This window comes from Tachypleus tridentatus, chromosome 7 (genome assembly GCF_004210375.1).
Source record: "Tachypleus tridentatus isolate NWPU-2018 chromosome 7, ASM421037v1, whole genome shotgun sequence".
Taxonomy (NCBI): Eukaryota; Metazoa; Arthropoda; class Merostomata; order Xiphosura; family Limulidae; genus Tachypleus; species Tachypleus tridentatus.
Window position 1 is genome coordinate 60842973 of NC_134831.1, and position 24019 is coordinate 60866991.

General features: G+C 31.1%; 1 protein-coding gene across 5 annotated transcripts in view; it reads left to right on the top strand.

Annotated features, from left to right (window-relative positions):
* LOC143255774 (stromal membrane-associated protein 1-like) overlaps nt 1-19780 on the top strand; it is a 38946-nt gene extending 19166 nt beyond the window's left edge. The window contains exons 5-11 of one of the 5 annotated variants that reach the window (XM_076511962.1): nt 16-81; nt 904-1054; nt 1601-1888; nt 6448-6575; nt 7412-7531; nt 12244-12507; nt 17686-19780. In XM_076511962.1, the coding sequence (XP_076368077.1) occupies nt 16-81; nt 904-1054; nt 1601-1888; nt 6448-6575; nt 7412-7531; nt 12244-12444 (954 nt within the window). In that variant the 3' untranslated portion in view covers nt 12445-12507; nt 17686-19780. Of the gene's footprint in view, nt 1-15; nt 82-903; nt 1055-1600; nt 1889-6447; nt 6576-7411; nt 7532-12243; nt 12508-14270; nt 14403-17685 lie in introns of those variants that run through there. The other 4 variants (XM_076511964.1, XM_076511963.1, XM_076511965.1 and 1 more) reach the window with 4 other exon arrangements.
* The last annotated feature ends 4239 nt before the right edge of the window (nt 19781-24019 follow it).

Here is a 24019-nt window from a genome sequence, read left to right on the forward strand (position 1 = left end):
TTCATCTCTTTGTAGTTTAACATAGAAGAAAAGAAAAAAAAACGAACCAAACCCAAAGGATTAGGAAATATAGAGATCCCGGTAGGTTTTATATTTTTTGCTGTATCCTTTGTTATCAGCTCAAGAGGGGAACATTTATCCTACCATAAAATTTGAAGGTGTTAAACTTTACAGTATAAAAAAATGAAAGTACGAGCATGAAAACTGTCAAAGACATTAGACTAAGAGACTTCTTGAGGAGAAAACTGATGAACATTTTATTTACCCACTTGTAGATTTACTGAATTTAAATTTCTGTGAAATATTAATAGTGTTTGATTAGCCAGTAACATACATTAACTTTTTCTCTATAAATTCAGTTGCCATCTATCTTAAAGGAAGATTTAACTTTACTTTTAGGGACAGTTTGTCATTTGCATAAATGCTTCTGAAGTGTGTTTAAAGCTATAAATTTCTTTGTGATTAATAGTACATTGGAGAAACACAAATGTCTGTAAGACAAGTTTTCTAGAGAACGTTTAGAATGCTTAAAACTTAAAATTCCTAATGTTGTGTTTCACTTAAAGTATCTGCTTACTCATGCTAATGTGAATGTATTGAAGTTGCTTTAATTCAAATTCTAACTCTCTTATCTTACACTCTGACTAGTAGTGATAACTTATTTGTTATATTTAGGCTGAAAGGCATTATGACTTGAGACATTATAGGTATAACCCCTCTTCATACCCTTAATTGATTTTCCATGTTTGCTGGCTAGTTTAACATTATTAGCATTTGGATTTTGTCTGGTTGATGGGGTATCCCCAGTGCATTTAGAAGCCGTTACAAGAGGCATTTAAGGTGACAACTAGGATTGACAATGGATTCTTTACTAAATTCTTCTATATTCTTATTTATATGTAGGCTCTTCAACAACCAGCAGCAGTTCCAAGACCACATGCAACCTCTAATTCCACTTCTTCTATTCCTAAGATAAGATCATCAAATTCACCATCCCAACCACCTTTACCGCTAGGAAAGTCCCAGCCCATATCCAGTGATCTCCTTGGAACAGGTGAGAGGTGCTTCTGAAAGTGTTGTTAATTTGATATATTGGGTTGAGGAATAATTTGTGAGCGTTTTTTAAGTTAAATAAATATATTCATAAATGAAATGCTTTTGCAAAATATTTCATGTCATTTGGTAGATAATTTTTTGCTCTAATAGATGGTGTGTTTGATTTTCATATGTCTTTAATTTTTGCTTTCATTTTCAGCTCATTAAATGGACTATCAAGTGGACAAAATCGAGCATTTTCGACACCATCTGCTTTTCGCATTTAATTTCTTGCAATTTCGTTTAAAACAATGCATACTATATACCTAGGTATTACATGAAATAAAGTATCATAATAAATGTTTTGGGTGTAATGTGTTCATGCATTGAAGTATTGTATAGTCTTGCATGTAATGCTTGAATGAAATTATTTAAAAATGCTCACGAATTATTCCTCAACCTAATATAATGCAATATAACAAATTTCCTGAGAGATTTTAAAATTATTCTATAGGCAAAATTTCAAAAATCAAAAGTTGTAAACAAATTTAGTTTGTTTGAACAGATATTTCAAAAACAGAGGCAGCTGATGATATATTTGATTCATTCCTGAGTGCACCGGTGGTTTCGTCTGCTACTCCAACAACAACAACAGTTAATTGTACAGTTACAGTCAGAGATTCAGGTCCTGAAAATGCCAGCCAAACAGCACAACTAGATGACAAGGACTTTTTCAACCAAATAGCACCATCAGAATCTCAGAAGAAGAGTGTTTTAACCAAAGAATCAATTCTTTCATTGTATGGATCAGGAGCTTCTCAAGGACCTCAACAGCCATCTTATGTGTTACCAGGTAATGAAATTTTATTGTTCATCAGCTGTTGTATTTATGCTGGACAGCTTCTTTGTGACACCAGAACCTATCTCTTGTATTAACAGTAAATGAACCTCCTTTTTATTGAGATTCACTCTGAGCAATTCATTTGTCAAAAATAGTATCATTTATCCTTTGTAGTTTAAGGTAAAGGAATTTTAGGGTAGGGTAGTAGCTGTGGTATTGATATGATATATATGGTTATGGATTTCTCAAGGGCACCAGCAGCAGTTTTAAAGTGATAGCTTATTTCCTCCTCCTTTAGAGACTTATCCTCTTCCAGTTTAACTATTTTGAGTGTTTCACTTCAACCAACTGGCACATACTTCTTGTATGGATCTGACCAAAGGCTTTTCATGTTGCTTCCCATTAGATTTGACATGTGTGCATTCAGAAATTACTAAACTCATCTGCTTCAGCTCAGTGTGCACCATTGAGGTGAGGTTTTCTGCAAGACTACTTTGACGTTATAGCTTTATAATTACAGTAATGGATAGTACCAGTTTTTGTACACTTGGCTTGAGTTTATTATATTTAATAGTGGTATCCTGGTGCAGTTTCTCTTGTTGAGAACTTAATTCCAGATGATTGTACCTGAGGAGAGGATCCATCCAGAATTTCTAGTGTTTTCCACTACGCAAAATCCCTCCCCTTAAAAAAGCAAACAAAAAACTCAATCCTGTTCTACTGTTGGAGCATGGGAGAATCCTAACATTCCCAGTTCTAAGTTGCTGAGGAAGTTGAGGAGAGTTTCATCTGCAGATGTAGGACCATATCACAGTATATCACTAATCAGTGGTACCATTTGTAATCTCTCTGTATGACATTTTGTGATAAATGTTTTACTTGCATAACTATTGAAGAACTTTAAGCTCTCTTTAGCCAGCTGTGGGACTAGATATTGTCTTTCAGTGCTTGTGATATTAAGGAGTCCCTTCCTTTCTGCAGATTCCTCTGCATGATGAAAGCTTTCACTAAGTTACTTTTGATCCCCTGCTAGTACAGCAGTAAATATGTGGATTTACAATGCTAAAATCAGGGGTTTGATTCCCCTCAATGGACTCAGCAGATAGCCTGATGTGGCTTTGCTATAAGAAAGCATGTTAAGCTTTAATTTCTTTATTTTAAGAGAAGCCTTACAGTTCTTGAACTTCAATTTGGTTGTTATGTAATGGACAGATTTACTTTTCTTCAGGCTGTGTAACTTAATACTTCCTATACTCTGTATTTTGTGTAGACAAAAACTAGATTAATTACTATGTTTACACATTTTTCTTCCAGCAGGCACTTTGAGGCACTTTTGGAGAAAGGAGAAATAAATTTTTTTGGAATTTTTGACAGAGGCCATGCCCACTTTCTACACATAGTTGCAGTTTCTAAGAAAATTATATTTAATAGAAGGAGAGCAAATTTTAAAATAACACCTGACAATAATTATTTAAAAATTCTATGGAGAACTGGTCAGACTGCTCTTAGCATTGTTTCTGTTTGTGTCCTTGTTAAACATTTAGTGTTTTCTCACCTGATAGTGTGTTAGTTAGATAGATAGGTAAATTGCAAGTGCATCAACATTCTGTCAAAGGCTAAAGATTCTTTATGATATTTTAACGTATTGGAAGGGGATGCTCAGTGATGTGACGAGAGTAAATCATTAGAAACAAACTATATGAAAATGCAAAGACATGATTAAAATTATAACTAAAAGAAATTATTTGAATATGTAATTTTTTATTTTTCGTCGGGTAATTTTTTTAATATCTTAATTTTAAACGTTATTGTACTATATGTTGATAAGGTAGACTAAGTGGAAAAATAACAAATATTTACTTTATTAAACATATGGCATTCATTAGAAGGTTCTGTGAATTATGAAAGTGAAATTTGAAAACCGTAAGAAGGAAAAAAGTGTTTTTGCACTAATGTAAAACAAAATCAACTTAAGCTTAATCTGTTCAAAGTCTAAATGCAAATAACTACACTAAATAAGTAACAAATCTATTGGCAGTACTTAAGTAAAATAATCTCATACTTTGTGTGCAAAATACTTGTAATCTTTAACCAATTTTTGAGGTACATTAGCAAGTCTCAGAGTTATCATAAATATTGTTGGACTGTCTTATTTTCCACATAAACAAGTGTCAAATGGACAGACCTATAACCCTAGAGTTAAATCATTTTGAGGAAAATGATATTTAACAAAAGAGAAATGTGATAAATGAATTCAAGTGGGTGTAACAAAGTAGACTGAAGTTGTGTGATTTAATGAAATATAAGATGCATGTATATGTTATAAACACAACATCACTGAAATATTTAAACTGACAAACATTGTGTACTTGGGTGACATGTCTGTTGGTATTTCTTAGTCTGGTTAAACATATGATCACATCTCATCTTTATTTTTTTCACCTGTATATTTGCAACCCTATATTTCTTCTTTTATCACTGAAAAAAAACAACAAAAGTGTTCCTAATTTGGTATTAACGAATTCACATATACCATAAAAAAACAGGAAAGATGCAAATATGTCTACCAAAATCATGAACATAATGTACCAAACATCATTATACATATATCACCAATGGTGTTCAGGTTTGCTGATATCCATCAAAATTTACATGACCTGCATTGTGCCTGATTATTTTCTGTGTTGAGAAGTATTTGAAACATGAAAACAAAGGTAATGCAAATTAATAAAACATTTTTTTTTCATTTGCATAGTATGTCTTCTACACTAACTGGATCTTTATTCACATAACACTAACTGGCTACTGGGGTGGAGTGTCAAACATACACACAGAATAAGGACAGAATGAAGAATATTGAAATATCGTTTACAAGTCAGATCAGGGATTTAGTGTATTATCTCAGTCCTTAGGTAACCTATACTGACAATTATTCCAAGTAAACATATTCAAAGGAGAAACTCCTTAACTTGTACTGACTTGTATTAGTTTCACTCTTTTAAATGGGCAAAAACAACTTCCATGAACAGTTATTGTAATATGTAAACTTCAACTATGTAAAAAGATTGTTTACAACCTTTAGATATCAAGTTCACTGGAAAGATGCTACCTTTGTTCAGAACTGAATACAAATTTAGAAGACTTCTTGCAACCCTAGTGTAGATGTATAATAAGAAACTAGATATATACTAATTATGAAAAGTTAAATATAATATTGTTATCACATAAAGATAGAATTAAATATTTTTGAAATACAAGATAATGGCTATCTCAAAAATTCAGTAACATAATTAAAAGTATATTTTTGTGAGCAGTAAGACTGAATATATTGTACATATTATAGGACCTTTAATACTAATTAAATTGCTTAAGAAATAAAGAACCTACTAAACACAATCAAAGGTAAACATCTATATAAAAAAAAAAGTGTGATTAGTTATTTTTAGATTTATTAACGAAGATAAATTAGTGTACAAAAATCATGTTGTACCATATAAGATAATGTGTTTGGTTTAGTGTAATAATTATTGATAAAGCACTGTGTAGGACAAGAATTTCTGAAAGACATTAGCAATGATCTTTCATTGTACCACATAAATTAACATTTTGTTTAGTATAGTAATTAAGTTAGGAACTTCTCAGACATCATCAATAGCTACCTTTATAATACCATGTAAAGTAACATACTTTTTGTAAAAGTATTGTCTTTTATATGTCTATAAGTAATTTTACAAGGTGATTGGCAGTTGTTAATTGTTGGGTGATGTACCATTCATACTATTTACATTATTGTAAATACTGTGCGACTTAAACAATTTTGTTGGATAAGACATCTAGATATATTATTTCACATAATTGTAAGATACTGAAGAAAAGTTAATATTAAACATTAATTGTATAAAAGATATTTGAGATATCAATGTGTATTGTTGACATTTGTAAAATGTCCAATAATGTGAGCCAGATAAGTCTCTTTGAAATATTCTTGTTACATACAAATAAAACTTCATAAAAGAAGTTTAAAATGAAGAGTTAAACAATGGTTAAATTTCTAAATGATAATTTTAAAACCATAATCAGGTCTTGTGCTGGTACATTTCTGTCCTTTTAGTGTTACTTTGTTGGAAAAGTGGTCACGCTTTTTTTATTGTGTTCGTTTTTGTTGATCTAATCTTGTGATTTGTTGCTTCTTTTATGAAAGAAATTATTGTCCACAATTGTTTAGGTTATTGCCTATTTCTGATAACTCTTAGTGAGGTTGAGAGAATATGTAGTTGTTGCCTGTTTTGAAAAGTCCTCTGAGTCTTCAGATATTGAAGTATTACCTTAACTACTTTGTCTGCTCAGTGTCCAACTTTTCATTTAGAGTTTAATGACTGTCCAGTTACTAAAAGTCATTAAACTATGAACATATAGAATGGGACCCTTTTTTGCTTTCTTTTTTCAATAGAAATTGTTTCAAACTGAAATGTGCTTTAACATGTTTTTTGTGTATAATTGTAACATTTGTGTATTTTTCTATATGGATATATATGTTTAAGTTCTATATCTGAAGTTTATTTTTCTTCCAGCTGGTTTGTATGTTCCACAGCCAATTTATCAGACTCCATCTGTAATTGGAGGATTGCAGCCTGGTGGTCAACTTGGTGTGCCTAATGGCATGATAGGAAATCAGTTTCAAAGTAATGAAGTGCTTCAGGTAGGACTGCTTAAGTGTGTTGCTTATAAGCATTTTTCATACATTGTATAAAAATCATGATTTTTCTTTTTCCCTGTTTATTTGCTTAAATGACTAGAGTTCAACAAATTTAACATTATGGCTCATATAGAGAATCATAATTTTATTCAGAAGAGTTTAGATATGGTCTGTGATGTTTCAAAAACTGTCATAGGCATTCAGGATGCTGCCATTCTTAATCAGCATACAAAACATATTGTTTAATGAAGGTGATATAAGCATTGTCTGTTTAATATCCTGCATCCTGAAACACATTGTATTCTTGTCATCAATCTGGTACTGTGGAAAGAGACAGAAGAGAAATAAAAAGCAATGGTGGTTTCAACAGAAGTGATTTAGATAAGGACCACGATGATTTGAAACATACTGTAACATGCCCAAACTTCTGACTAACAATTCTTAAATTTATGGCAACATTTTGTTCCCTTACCACAAGTAACATTTAAGACTTCATTATATTGTGCATGATCTTATTTTATAATGTCCTTATTCCTATAAAAATAAATGTAGTTGTATTTACAAATATTAATTTATTTTGATCATTTAGTTATGTATGTGTAATACGTAGTGACAGTAAGGGAGATCCAGTTATAATTTTGCATGCAAATATTTTTTGTTTTTGAATGGATTTGTCTGATTCTAACATCTGAGTGCTTTACTGATATATTAACATTTTAATCTGCCTCTACAGGAATGTATTATTAATAGTTTAACTTTTATCTGTTTTCTACTAACATATTAACTTCTGTTTTGTTTAATAATTAACTTGTATGCGTCTCCTTTATTTACATTTACAGTCTGCATCTGCTGTCCCTTCAACTAATCCTTTCATTTCCCTGGAGGTTGGGCAGCAGGGAGGAGCTGCCTGGGGTAGTGGTGTGTCTAATAGTGGCCAAGGATCACCTGGGTTTGGCCAGGTTGGTCACGACTCTTCCTCTTTATTTTTCTCTTTCTAATCACTGTTTGGATCATTAAACTTTAACAGCACAGATAAAGTCCAAGTGGACCTTACTAATGCCATAGATAGTTTGTGAGATTTTTTTTTTAGCTGGGATGTCAGAAACATACTTAAATTACTGTCTTCTAATTTTGTAGAGATTTCTTTTTCTAAGAAAATGTAAATAATCTAAAACTGTTAAACATATGACTCATTAATTATTTGTTTTCACCTTAGCTTATGATTTATTAACCAAGCATGGGTTCCTAGAATAATAACTTGTGCTTTTGAAAACAGCAATATACCAGTAGCAAATTTCAAGATACTTATAATCCTGATAAATGATTAGACCAGAAATGCTTTTGAGAAGCCTTAGTTTTCACATGTATGAGACAAGGTTTGAATGGATACTAGGTTGTAGGAACATTAGCTTGACCCTAAGTGTGTTGTTGAAACCTAACCTAACATTCTCAGAATTAAGAGAAGCCTTTGAAACTCTGTGTTGCTTAGTGATCTGATATATTCATAACAAGAAAATATTGCTTTACAGTTTGAAAAAGTAAAGACAACAAATATGACTTATAATAACTAACTACTAATAAAGTTTGCATTTATATACTTCAAGAATTCAGTTTTTAACAGGATTGTTTGGATTTAAAAAACTAAACCTTTCTTCAGGTAAATGTTAGAAATATAGGTAATTGAAAATACATTTTATGAAAAGTTGAATTTACTTTCTTTACTTAACAAAATTATTTTCCATTTTTTATTGTCCTCTGTATTCAATAAACTTTCTGTTTATGCAGAATAAGTTGTGTAGCTTGTATTTATATTTTTATTATAATTATTGAACTACATTTTTCTGTGGCTTGGTTACCTTTTATGCTCAGTCATTCAATATGTGTTCAACTTATTAAAAAATGTTAATTCCTCATTTTTAAGTTTCTCAGGTACTATATTTTGTCAAAATCAATTTTTAAATTGATAATGCTAGCAGTATTTTTAAAATATAGAATTATTGTGTAGAATATGTTCTTGACGTATTTTTAATTCAAATAATTTTATTCAGAAAACACGACTAACTGTATTGGCTATTGTTTTGCTAACAAGTGTTTTCAGGGCTATTTCTGGAGCCAGAAGTAACCACCTGCTTTAGAATTTCTAATATTTGAGTATATTGTATTAAAGAACATAAACCCCAGTTATCAGTTGAAGTACAAAATCTCTCATGATCACATTAAACCTCTCATGTTGTACTTTATTCAAAAACTTTTGTTCTTCTCTTTATTGCAAGTTGAAGAACAGAGGTCATTCAGAATGGTCTTTATAATCTTTCATGGTAATTCACATGTTATAGGTCATAGCAAGAAGAAACACAAGCCTTATATCTGAAAATACTTCAAAGTTACCTGTTTTTGTTCTTTTACCTTATTTTGCTCTTGACATTTTTTTCTTATAGTATTAACTTGTTTATAGTCTACTAGTAGGCTATTCCTTTGCAGTTTTGTTTTCAAAGTATCTCATGACCTTTCACTTCCCATTAAATAAGTGTGTGTGTGTGTGTGTGTGTGTATATATACATATATTGTATTAGAATACCAATTTCACACATTGTTTAACTGTTAAATAATTCAGATTGGAGATCATACCAACCCTAAACAGTTCAGGTTTAAAACAATTGAACAGATTAGAACAACTAATATTTGAAGTTACAAATTAAGGAACAATTTGCATTATTTTGAGCAGCTAGATAAAATTACAAAATGGTTTTCTTGGTGTATGTTCAATTTTTTAATTAAAGCACTTAATTTATATTGTATTAATAGCACAAACAACAAATTGTATGATTATTCACCTTAGTGTTTTTTTTTGGGTTATAGTAATAACCAAGAATCTGACTTACCATATTTTTGTCATTGTTTGTAATGTCATATTAGCCAGAAAACTTCTAATATCCATAATATATAACCTACCATTTAACTTTTGTTCTTATATACAGCATATAACTATTTTATCACTGATGTGATGTTCCCTCTTTGGCAAGGCATTAGCTACTAGTGTCATAAAGGATGAATTTCTGGAAGGAATATACTATTTAACAAGTGCTAACTACCTCACACCATCTTCAGTACTATACTTTCTTAGTAAATGCTTTATAGAACATACTATTAAACAAGTACTGCCTTGCATCATCTTGGGTACTGTACTTTCTCAGGCATATGAGGAGATGCTTTATGGAGTAAACTATTAAACAATACTAACCACCTTATATCATCTGCAGTATTAATTTTCTCAAGAATAACAACAGGAGTTTCTTTTAACTACCTTTTAGTCATAACTAATGTTCTTTCTTGGTTATGACATTATTAGTAGTCGACATGATATGCACCTAGATACAGAATTTTTACCAATGGTTTGACAGTCTTGTCTGTAATTTATCATTTATATTACTAACACTGTCATATGTAAGTACTTCAAACTTTACAGTGCTTTTTTATATTGTCAGGTTTGATTGATTAAATGGCAGTTGGAAAGTGAGGTAAAATAAAAAGTTAATTTATTTGTTACTTTGCATGCAGTGTTTTCAATAACAGAAATGAAGACAACATGTGGTACTCAGTATTCATCTTCCTTTATTAAATTAATTTTTAGCTATAATACTTTACTATAAATTTTGATTTTTTTTTTCTACACAAAAGAACTTGTAATGTTTATTGAAAGCTTGCCAAAGATTAAGTTGCATAAACCATATCACATTGGATGGTGTATCAATACAATCATTTTGCAGATTAATGATACAAAAACTTTTGTTGTATCACCACATCCTTTAAACATTAGTTATGTAACTAATGTCTATCTTGCTTCTTTATTTTATCTAACTTATTATCCTTTCTGTGGTATAATAATATTCAGGTTGTGTCTTAATTATCTTACCATCTGTTCTATTGTTTGTTTAATGTGATCTGCATTAATAATGTTAATTATTTTACCATGTCATTTATTTCTCTCCTTGCTCTTTGTGTCAAGTATTTTTCAAAGTTTCAAAAATAAAGTTTCTCAAAATAGGAACCTGTTGTTGAAGTCTGATTTATTGTCTAAGCCTTTCAAAAACCTTCCTTTCACTTCATAGAAAATTTGCCATTATTAAGTGTCTTTAACCATAGGTGCTTGAAGTAAATAGAGCAAACTATATTTAGTTATGCTTTAACTTGTTCCTTCTGCCTTTTTATTGAATTAAATTATTGTAGTGATTTGATGATTAATCTTTTATGCTTTATTGTAATGGGAAGGTGGGTTTCTAAAAACATTCCTTAAGTTTGCAGGATTAACACGTTATCCAGTGAGCTGTTAGGAAAACAAAAGTGAACTTTATCCACAGTAGCTATCCATCCCTTCATTTTAATTTCTTTGCTTTGAAACATACTTCTGGTGAGGGAGAATAACCTTGAATCATTAGATTGGTCCCAAGTAAAGCTATATTTCATTATTTATTTTACTTTCATAAGTTACAGTAATAATGATTGACTTGAATATATATTTTACAAATTTAAGAGTTTTATTATCACTTTTGTAAAAAAAAAAACCTTATTTAGTGATAGTTAATATGTTGCTTGTTGTGATTTTTTAAAGTTTAAACATATAATCATTATACTGGTTCTCAAGACAATTTTTTTTATCTTTAAAATCAGGCAAAACTGCATTAGCATCAAATTTTTTTATAACGGGAATAATTATACTGATTAAAGATGCACAACTTTTATAAACTCCATGTAACATAATTTCTTTGTAGGTTAAAGATTAGTTTGTATGCAATATATTTTTAACCAAAGTAAAACATTCCAAGTCAAATATGTATTTGTACCTAAAAATCAAATAATTTAAATTGTATGCACAGATAAGTATTTTTATGTATGTAAAGCCTTTAATATGTTCCTATTTTACATATAAAAACAGAACTGGTTTTTGCATCAGATGTGCTTATATGAGATAATTGATGGTTTTGGATTTATAGATGAGATGTGGGAGAGAGATTTACCTAGGTGGGAAAACTGTATAATATAAGCTGATTTAACATGGAATTAACATTTAAGTTGCTCTGAATTTCCATACTTCAAGCACAATTATGAATCCTGGCCAAACAGTTTGTTTTGCAACTTGGCATAAATCAAACAAATGGTCTACATGCTAATATAACATATCAAAAGAAACCTTACACGTGTGATGATATTGGACAATGAAATAAAATTTTTGCTAAGAAAATGCATCTCAACTTACTTTATGAATACACCTTTTTCTATATATGTAAAACCAGCTCGTTTGGGTTGAAAAAAAAGAGTTTTTACATAGAGGAGCGAACAACGTTTCGACTTTCAGTCGTCGTCAGGTTCACGATGAGCTGTTTTTACATATATATTTTTCTTTGCAAGTGGGTTTTCTTGACATCATTGATTACACCTTTTTCTGTTTCCTGCCAGCCAGGTAGATTCACTTTATATACTCAGTGTGAGTTTTAAGGGTATATGGCACTAAACATGAATTATTTTCATGTTCATAAAACTAATGACCATTGTGGCTGACAATCTTAACAACTCCTAAATAAAGTTATTAAAACGATGAATGTTAGAAACTAATATTTTGGTTTGTGTTTTAATTTAATACCATTAATCATTTACATTGAGTATAATCTTGTAGCTACACCAGCAGATGGCATCTCTTCAACTGGGAGGGCAGCCTTGGGGTGTGATGGGCAATCTTCAGCCTTTAAACCCCACATTAGGTGGACAACCTATGAGTGTAAGTTCTTCAACAGGAATGGGAACTGTCCAACCCACCACAGGAACCTGGTCTCAGTCACCTCAAGATCACACTTTATCAACTAACCTCTGGCATTGAAGTTGGATTATTTTAGGATTGGAGAAGTTACTATTTAAGAATATCCTCTATGTAAAAAAACTGGTAAGTGGTATCAGTATAGGAACATTATTTTTAATAATTACAAATTTTATTGTTATTAAAATATATTGCCTTATCACAAATAATTTTTTTTAATACTGAAAAAAATGCAATAAATAAGTGAATAGATTTTAGTGACATTATTTTGTACTGAAATTCTGTTCATGTAAGATGTTTACATAAGTAGTTACTAGGGATGTTAATAAAGAAATGGAATTTTCCTTCCCTCGTACAAGGTATGGGTCAGATGTAGCTGATGAATAACCACAGGTTTTTTGCATCACAGTTACAAAATGGCACCAGCTGTGATGCTACACTTGCTCAGACACATACTACACCATCTTCTATATCAATGTAGTTCCATATCTCATATTATTTACCATAATAAACAGTTCCCCATCATGTGATTTCCAGCTTTTCAGACGATAAAGTGTCTGCTCGAACAGCACTTCCAAACAGTTAATGTTCTTAAAGCAGTTCTACCAAAGTGGATTTGTAAAATCTTGCCTACATATTAATTGATACTATGAAACTTCTGGAATAATGAAGGAAATGCATTGTACTTCAGAATAAAAAGATGTTATGTACTGCTACTCAACACCAGTGATGTACACTCGTTTTAATTTGCCATAGCTTGCAAGAAATAAATCCCATTTCTTTCTGAATATCAATAATGTTTTATTTCTGAAAATGATATGCAATACTTACAAATTACAACTAGAATTATATAAAATATTGTGAAATTAGTTTTATATTCATCATTCTTTAAAAAATAGTAAAATAACTTATAATAAAATTATAAATCTTAGATTGAAAGTATTGTAGATTTTAGGGATACTTTAATTGGATGTCCTTATGCTTATGATTTATATAGGTATTTAATTTTAAACCTTCAGATATTTTGTTTACAGGTTAGATTTATCTATTAATATATAATTGTATTTGAAACCATTAGTACTTGGTGAAATTCCATCATTAACAAATTTGAGGAAGAAAACAAAGATAAATGTACATTCTACAAAAACTATATTTGTTAACAACCATAGTTTCACCAATAAAGGTCTCATCATGGAGAAACTGATTGATAATTAATAAGGGAAGTTTTTATAAAATATACAGTTGTCTCCCCATCCTCAATTCAATTATACATTAATATTTACTTTGATTTAAAAACAACAAAAAACAAGTTATTAGATGTTTTAATCCTGTAGTGACTCGTGTACATGTATTACCCAATATAGCTGTATATTTAGTAGTAATACAATATGCAAGAGTTTTCATAGAGAATTTAACAAAGCCCTAAGGAAACTTTGCATTATTTATACTTACCTGTAAATTTCAAATGAGCAACATGAAGATTAAGAAGCAAATGCTTTGTGTTTAGTGTGGTTTTAAACAAAAAACATTGTTAGTCTGCAGTAAGTGAGAAAACAAAACATTTCTGAAACTTTATTAATGTTATAGAGTGCAAATAAGTTTTATATAAGTATACATCATACAAAAGACTGGGCACAGGTCTGAGATAACACTGCACAACAATGTTTTTGAAAAGTTTTGCTTCCTGAAAAGTTTTTGCTGATTATGACAGGTACCTGGTGGGTAGCACAAATATAGTTTTGGTTTTGCTTCACTGCGTAGGAACTCTGAGAAATGGACAGTTAACTGTTTACCAGTAATAACATATTTAATTGCATTTATGTTTCTAATATGTTATTAAGTTTAACATAATTGTTTTGCTCCTTATTTTTATTTGTATTCAATGTCAGGTGCATCACGTTTCAGTGTCCAACAGTAGTCAACAAGCATTGACAGATTCCAGTTGCCCCGATATCACTTTTTCCATTGTAGCAATGTCCTGATAAAACTGAAGATTTCGATGAAACAGTACATGAAGGACAAATTTGGATGAAGTTTTTGTGATCAGCAGCCAAAAATTTATAAGGAACACCCAACAGTGTTCAAGAAGCAAAATCTTTGTTGTGCAGTGTAATTAGTCATCATTGTCAACCACACCTAGTTATCACCTGAGTGGTCATAAATCTTAGGTTGCAATTTTATTTGAAATATATTTGTGAGTTTGTATGCCTTGTGACTTTACATAAACAACTTATACCATTCATCATAAGTGATTAGTTAATTATTGTAATAATTAGTAACTCTGGTAAGGCAGAAGTGGTTATTTTGAACTTTACACAAGTGAGCTCTGATCGTATTATGGAAAAGGACATTTTAGGGTTTCATTTGAATAAGGTTATTAGTAAGGCATTTCTCCAAAACTTTTTTCTAGAAATAGAGCTATGGCTGTAAAATTGATCTTCAGTTATTCAAATTACAGGGAAATGTTAGCAGAGTGATAGTGTGTTTGTAAAAGAAAATATTGGGAGTATTTCAAACTTAAGGAAGGTGAATTTACAAAGAATAAAACATTAATTTGTTTACTGTGCCCAGGTCAAGTTTACACCCTTTATCAAGCAATCCATCAATCATGAAAAATCATCTTCAATTTAAAGCATACTGCTGAATCAGGAACTGAACCTATTACAAGTTCTGAAAAATGTTTACCCAGTATAAACTAAGCCTCAGAATAGACAGCAAGTTATCAAAGGTAGAAAATAAGAGCATTTGAAACTGTTACTATAGCATATTTCATTTGAGATGTGTATATTAAATAAACTTCATTGTATTTTTGGCTTATAAAGAGTCAGGAGCAACAGGGAAATTTAATAATTTTTTTTGGAGGCTCAGGAGAACTTCAGCAAATCTGTCTGGATGTAACTTGCTGCTATCCAGAGGCTGATCTTAATGTGTGGTGAACATATGACCTGAAATGTAATTAAACAATGAAGTATCTCAGCCTTGAATATCAAGAGTTAAAAAGAAGTTAAGTCCACACTTAAATGCAAAACTGTTGCACTGACAACTGATCCAACCTGACCTGGCCAGGTGGGTAAAATGCTCAACTTACAATCTGAGGTCATGGGTTTGAATACATCTCCCAACAAACATACTAGCTCTTTCAGGAGATGTATGTCATGAATTGTGAAGTGAAATCATTTGTCTTCCAGCTAATTTTATTCTCACCAAATGTGAGCCATTTAAATCTAAATAAAAGTAATAATAAACTATAAGCTGAATAAGTTTTTAAATAGATTCTAACTGTATGAACCACAAAAAGGTTGTGAGCCCTTTCAACTGATTATCTGTTGTTAATTTTCAAAGCATTTACATGCCCAAAAGCAGTTAACTGAATAATGGTTTATCTAGAAAAAGGTGTTTTTACCAATGCACAAGTAAAGATAATTTGTGGCCTGGAACAGTCAGGGGGTTAAGGCGTTTGACTTGGAATCTGATGGTTGTAGGTTCATATCCCCATCACACTAAACATGGTTACCCCTTCAGCCATGGGAGTGTTATAATGTGATAGTCAATTGTACTTTTCATTGTTAAAAGAGTAATCTGAGAGTTGACAGTGGGTGGTAATGACTAGCTGCCTTCCCTTTAGTCTTTCACTGCTAAATTAGGGAGAGCTAACAGATAACCCTTGTGTAGCTTTGTGTGAAATTCAAAACAAACAAAAACTGATAAAGCCATGAAAACTCAAATTCCATATTTGAGGCATTATCACATGTAAATTCTGCTATTTCTTTGATCTGAAAACTGCTGCGTTCTTTCCTTTGTGGCATTCTAACACATCTGGAAGTAATTGTGTGAGAGTTTGAGGTGTGCCAGGATGTTTTTGGCATACACTGTAGTTTACCGTAAGTGAAGGAGTGGCTCATGATGACATCAAGGAATGTGTACATGCATGTAGAAATCTTGTTACAAACTTCCATCATTTGCCATTGGCTACAGGAGAACTACAGAAGTTACAAGGTGCAATGAAAAGGAAAAGATATCTTGAACTTACAGTACTCCAACATGATGAAGGACCTGTTGCAAAACAGACTAGTTATATATGCTGTTCGTGACAAACCTATCACAAATCTTGAGAGTTCAAGAAAACTGGAGGTTCCAGGACATGTCAATACAACTACTGAAGATCTCTGCAGGGTCTTGAAGCCATTTGAGTTTGCTATTGCACAGATGAGTGTATAACTTCATTCTACTCTTGGTAGTGTCTATTCAGTGATCAGTGGTATCACTAAGTGCCTTTAGCTGCAAGCAGAAGATTGAGAACCACTAGCACACTTTAAAGATAAATGTACAGTTTCATTGAGAAGATAATTCAGTGTGGGAACAGTAAAGGGAGCATGATTAAATATTGGCAGCAGTTCTTTACTTCAAAAACTGAAATTTCATGAGCAGGAAGTTTTCTTAAAAATCCCAAACTCTAGTGTGCTGTAAAGTGTATGACAAAAGTTACCACATGGATTTCAAATGAGAACCCCCTGTGTGGCAAAGTGAAGAAAGAATTAGTGGTGCACTATAAAGTTCCTGTGAAATATTAGATGAGTGAATACTATGAAACCTCAGAGAACAATGACAATAACAGCACTTTAGAAGTGTTTCATTACAAAGCAGAACCAGGATCTAAGTATAATGCCATGTACTGGTAGGAACACAAACACCACAGATTTCTAAACCCTCTATGCCACATCACTACAAATGACAGAACAGCATTTGTTGGATGAACCTTTATTCTTGCACATCTGTCTTAAGCCAAAATGGAATTTTTACAAACTTTTGGCAGCAATCAAAAATCAAAACTTTAGTTCATGTTAAGCATAAACTAAAGCTGTGGACATACCTGAACCAAGGCTGTACTTGCACTATTCAATATCTAAGGACTATTACCATTTTGTTGAATATAGCATCTTAAAACTTAGTGTTCAGGATGAACACTGCATTATTAGTTGCATGTATATTTGCACATGAAAGCAGTTATTAGTTAAATATGGAATTTGGTGTAATTAAATTGGTGATTGTATTTTGTTGTCAACTATTCAACTAACAATTTTTATTAATTGTCCCAGCTGAACTAAACATCTAAATATGAAAGGGATATAGAATTGAAATGTTAAACAAGTCAGATAACAAGTATACTTTTTGGTCACACAAGTTATCAGGCAAGCATATATCAGAATTATAAGTTTTTATTTTAAATATTCGAGTGCTTCAGAATCAAGTATGTCATTTGTTTTCTTAATGTTCTTATTGACTTAAAATTTTTTGTTTATACAGATCAGCTTTCTAGGCAGTCTGGCAGGTATGATGTGATGAGTGACATGTACTTCCAGTTATTGTTTAAAACTTTAAAAAGAAAATTGTATTTGTCGTGTGGAGACAATGAAGCATCCAATTAACACAAGTCAAGACATCACGTTTTCTGGACTCCATCAAATCCATCTTAGAGGTGGCTTAACTTTCAGTTAGTTTTATTGAAGGTTGGGCTAACTCTTCCATATGCAGGAAGACAACTCTGAGAAGATGGTATTGTTTCCTGCCATTATTAATAGTATTATTGTACAGTATTCTATTATCAGTTGTTAGTAAACAAGTAACTAGAATTATTTGTCAGCTTCTCCATCCTTCTTGTTGCTGTGCAACTACTAGTTTGTGACAAATGCCAGAGGTATAGCATGTTAAATTATCCTTATTTAAGAATGGCATGTTTAAGACTGCATACACTAATATGTATTTGAGAATTAGAATTAAGAAATACTGGGAAAAATTCATAGCTGCTTTTGTGGTATGCAAAAATTCAAATGCAGTCATTAAAAACAACCATGAGATGTATGTGTGCATGCACACACACCACAAGAAGGCAAGTAAAATGTGCAAAATGAAAGATATTAGACATTTATTTTAAATTCATGAGTAAAACTGTTGTTTCTATCATTGTTTAAAGATGTAAATTAATCATTTGAACATGAATTTTTATTTTATGAGTGATAAATCAGTATTTAAAACATAAGGATATTTTCATAGTTTATTGCAATCTATCTACTGACATGTGAACGTCCCAGAATTAATACATTTTTGGTAATAATTTTCAAGCTGACAAATGTTCTGCTTTGTATGTAGTTATTTATTAACAAAATCCTAGACAATGTTAACATTCTTTTGAAGTAAAAATCTCTTCAGTCACAGCAGGAAAATAATTTTGCATAGCAACACCTCATCAATTCCTATGATAAACATTGTGTAGTTAATATGAAAGTAATTACAAAGGTATGGAAAGATCAGTTGTATTCCATAAAGAATTAGTATAATGTGAAAGGAGAGTTCATCTGTCACTGTGAAGGAACTTTTATCTTCTCATAGTAAATAGGTTGTTTGCCATCAGATATGGGTTTAATGAACTAAAGCAATAACCAGATGGTTAACAGAATTGTTTTTAAGTGACATTCTTTGTAAATTCCATGATCATATGGTAGTTTATATGTATTAAAATTTTTATTAAGAATACAGTAACTGACTTAGTGCTACATATATAGATCATTAACATTTCAGTTTTTTAGACAGTTATGTTATTACTTATCAATATAGATTTTTGTATCTAATTGCCTGAAATGCTTCATAGATTATTACATTCTTAGATTCTGAGTTTTCAGCAACATAATTGTCCATGTATTTGTAAAACTACTGATTTTATTGCATTCATTTCACAGAATGTTTACTTAATATCACACTTTTTTTTTAAAGTTTATTTAGTGTGCTGCATGTGTGTGTTTGGCAGTGAAAGAGTTAAAATGCAAGATGTTTCTCTTGAAATCTACCAGTCTTAACAGTTTTGAAAGGAATTTTGTCAGTTTCTTTTATTGTTAAGTGTTTGTTTGTAATTCTGTTTGCTTATCATTACAAATGCACAGCAACAGAGTTACCTGTATTATTAATTCTACTAGTTTTATTTAAAAGTTTTCAAACCAGGAACTGGTTTATGATGAAAGTGTGCAGTTTTGACCATGTGGCCAAAACTTTAGGGAGAAATATTTAAAAACGTGTATGCGTGATATGATTTAAATTAATCTAGATGTAAGGGCCATGATTTGATTGAACAGGTAGACTTGGTTATGAAAATGATTATTTATTAAATATTGTTATAAAATTATATAAATGAGCTACTCTAAGCAAGCTTGTGAATCATGTTTAATATAGGGCTAATTCATGCAGACTTCAAGTCACTTATGTTCAAAGTCTGTACATTTTTGAAACCACAGTTCATGCTAATCTTTACTGTTAAGCATTGAAAATGCTACTTTATTTAATTTCTTTCCACTTGTAATTGTTTAAATGCAACAGTGGTAATATGCTATTAAAGTTCAATATTTTAAAATTGCTTGTTTTTTATTTTTCTTGTAAAGTTTATAACCAAATTAATTTGGCCAAATGTTAACTGTTCAAAAAATAATTCTATGCCACCATACTTTTTTTTTTTGTAGCAAAATTGTTTAATGTAAAGATTCATCTACTGTCTGTATTTTTAGCATTGTTAATTTAATATACCCAATATGTACTGTACTATGCAACATTTTACGTCATCTCAACCTAAAATTTTAAGAATTAGGAATTAATTGGGAACCAATAAAAGAAATTTGATACATATATCATTATACGTTAGTAAATAAATGTCATCAAATGATTTCAATAACTTTTTCTTCCATCCCTAATATGTGTGAGAAATCTTACGGTCATACAGAGACCTTGATGTATGACCTCAGTCTAAGTGTGGTTAATTTAAAATAAGTCTAGGTAATTTTCAGCATTTACTGCTTTCACACAAATATGCAAGTTGTGAAATATATAAAGAATAAATATGGGGATCTTAACTTCATACAGAGACCTTGATGTATGACCTCAGTCTAAGTGTGGTTAATTTAAAATAAGTCTAGGTAATTTTCAGCATTTACTGCTTTCACACAAATATGCAAGTTGTGAAATATATAAAGAATAAATATGGGGATCTTAACTTGTGATTTCTATGTGTAGTATACTTCTGTATATTCATTATTAATCAAACCATAAACTCTGTTGTATGCTAAGTGCACAAATCTGTAGTTCAAAGTGTTTAGCATGCACATTTACAGATTGGAAAATTCATTGTTCGTGTTTAGTTGCCTCCAACACTTGCTGCTCATTTGCTGGCTATTGAGTTGTTTTTATTTGAATAGACAGGCTTATTGAAATAGCGTCATCACGTGTGCACAAAATGATTTGCTCTATGTGACTAAGGTTGGTGAGATCACTTATATTACTAATAAGATTATTCCTATATAATCTCCATAAATCTTATTTTTTACAGTGCAGAACAGTAATCAAACATTTGACCATTAGTATTTACAACAAAATTTGTATTCAAATGTTGAGCAAATTACATTGGCCTTACCATAACAACATACAAATATAAAATTTTGTAGCTCCTGTTAATGAAGTTTCTTTTATACTTAAACAAAAACAATCAGTACAAAACTTTTAAGCCACCTAATCTCTGAATTAGTAAGACATCTTTGACTGTGGCTTCTTCAGCTTAGCAGTTTTTACAGAGGGGCTAATAATCATTTAGACAAACTACATCCTGAGGCACCTGTCCTGTGGTTAGAGATATAATGACTAAATGTAGAGCTTAAACTAATAAACCAAGAATTTGTATTTTTTTACATAATTTCTTTTGCACATTATTTACTTCACATCTACTTTACTACCCATTACAAAAAAGGTGTTGCAATTATTTTCCCTTGTTTTATTACTAACTCCTTTCTAAACCTTATTGTTTGTTGATACTCCTTGTTTCTCAATAAACCACTTTAGAAGTCATTCCTGGGCAGAAATGTAAATGCTTGACATTTGTAATGAAAAAAAAAAACTTTTCCAAAAAGTTGATCTAAGACTATGGATTTGCCAGTTTTTCCTTGGTCCAACATATCATCCTGCCAAGTTTGTTTGAGATTGATCAAAAGAACAGAGTAGTTTGTGGTCAAATTTTTTTATATTTTTTGAAGCTTAGATTTGCATATGCAAATCAAGGCATCTTGGGCAGTATTAATTAAGCCCATATATTTTGTTCACATCAAATTTCCAGCCATGTTACAATATGAAACATTCACAATACTTTCCTGGGAGGGATGATTGTTAAATAGCATTAGCTAAGTTTTGGAGAAGAAAGTTTTCAATGTTCTCCACAGAAGCAAGACCCTTGCACAGCTACATCCCAAGCTAATCCAGAACAATGTTTTCAACTGCAAAGTGAAAGCTTTAGTTCCAAAAAATAAAATATTTTCTCCATTATATAATGCAATTGTGATGAGAACAGATATATTACCTGGAACTGCTAAGAAAACAAAGATATAGTTCATGAGCTCTTAGTCAAGATCAGTGACTGGTTTAATACTGCATCAGGGTACTTCATAAATGTAACAGTATGTTAAGATTAGTGGATTTAAGATTGAATACAATTCTCTTTAGAAGTTTGTTACAGTTGTAACTATGATGTTGTCCAATAATGCACAGTGATGGCCATCAGACTGAGGGCAATGGAAGAAGTTCATTCTTAAAGTACAAATTGATCTGTAACCTTTCCTCTCCCTAAGTAAAAAATCATTAATGTTATCACCTCATCAAGTTTAGTTGCTAATTGTTCATTTTAGTTCATTAAACAGGTTACTTAGTTATGTGAATGACTTTAACAAAATTACAAAACCTTTTTTCTTGAGCAATTTAAGTAAAATATCCAAAATCAACATCTGAAGATTTGAATTTTGCATACCAGATCTTTAGACTTCAAGTACTCTAACTCAGTATGAACTCTGGTTCTTTCCATAAAGATGCTTAAAAAATTATTTGTAATTACTAAAAGTTCAAGCAGTTAATTCTACTAATCAAGAAAATGTAAACCAACAATTATGTTCAGTTTTCTAACACAAATTGATATCAATATATTTGCAGTCAAAAATTTAAACATTTTAATTGTAACATCAATAAAAAAAATTACCAAACCAGAAAATGCATAGTCCTACCTAAATATTTTAGCAAGGATGTGTGCATGGTAGACCTCATTATAACAGTACATTTTAACAAAACATAAAACTTATTATAGTACTAATGTTAACCACAGGCTTACCATTTTACATTTTGATACAATGAATGTACTTTTTCTCATCTTTTCTGTGAACAACATCGTGCCTCTGTATTTGGGACTTCTGGGTCACTAGTTATCAAAACTTCATTTACAGAGACATAGCAGTTACTAGAATCTAAAACTACTAGAAGACTTCTTTTAAACTTTACTTTTAATAACATTTGGAGATGGCTTGAATAGCTAACAAATGTACCCAATAAAGAAATCACATCACCAGAGATTGCTTAATGTCTTATCTTGGCACTGCAAGGTGCTGGTTTAGAGAGAAGGCTGTGTTGTTAAATTATGTCAGCCTTTTTGATTTTACACTTTTTAATATGTTTATTTTCAGTGAATTGGGTATCCAGTTTCAATGACGTAGAGTTCTGTGTAGTTATTAAACATTATTTTATAAAGGGTATTAACTACCATTGCAACACAAAAATACTGTAGTATAGCCATTGAAGATGCTAATTAATAGAAAGAACCAATTGTCAACAAACATAAAACTAAAGAAATTGTTTTAACTGAATGAAACAGCCCTGCTCTACATCAGCAGCCTAAAGTTCTAAGATATGTTTACCAAGTCTTTAAGCAGTCTTGAGTTATGTGACTCCATTGTTTCAAACTATGTCTGGGTAAACTGCTTATATCTGATTTTAAAAGCTTGCCAAAATGTCCATTTGTTGTTATACTAAGTGCTAATAATTTTTTGTTACTCATTTAAGCCATCTCTAAACTATAATATACACAAAGTAGGCTCTTTGTCATCAAATCTGAACTCTGGTCTAAGTGTTTTATTACTATGTAGTTTCAACAATTCGTGATGGCAAGAGACCCACTTATAAGTTAGAAGAAGGTCAAAACATTGTTCTCTGCTTTATTAGCAAAAGTGCTAATACCCATACTAGCTATCCTGAGATACACGAGTTCCCAAAAGCTTTAGTAGAGAAACCAGCTTGGAGGTCGTTATTCTACAATCCATTTAAAAAATAAATTTTCCCACTATAATTCAAAGTTAATGCATATGTGTTCATCCTGCTTGCATAGTTAAATTTGTAAGGCCTCACGTTTGGCTTACTTCAGAATTTATTCTTTAAGTATTCATGAAACATTTTTTTCAGGGACCCCAGTGGTACAAAGACCATAGCATAGAAATAACATATATTGTTATACACATCTATGTTGTTGTTGTTTTGAATTAAGCACAAAGCTACACAATGGGCTATCTATGCTCTGCCCACTACAGGTACCGAAACCCGGTTTTTAGCGTGGTAAGTCGGCAGACATACCGGTGAGCCACTAGGGGGCAACACATCTATGTAAGTTAAATACCATTAATAGTACATAAAAGATCAGGAGTAGGGTCAATTTGCCAAAAAATTTCTTGTGATGCACTGTATTCTAGATGCTGGTTTGTTTTTTTCTTAGTTCATTTGTAGCTACAGTGGTTTACAAACA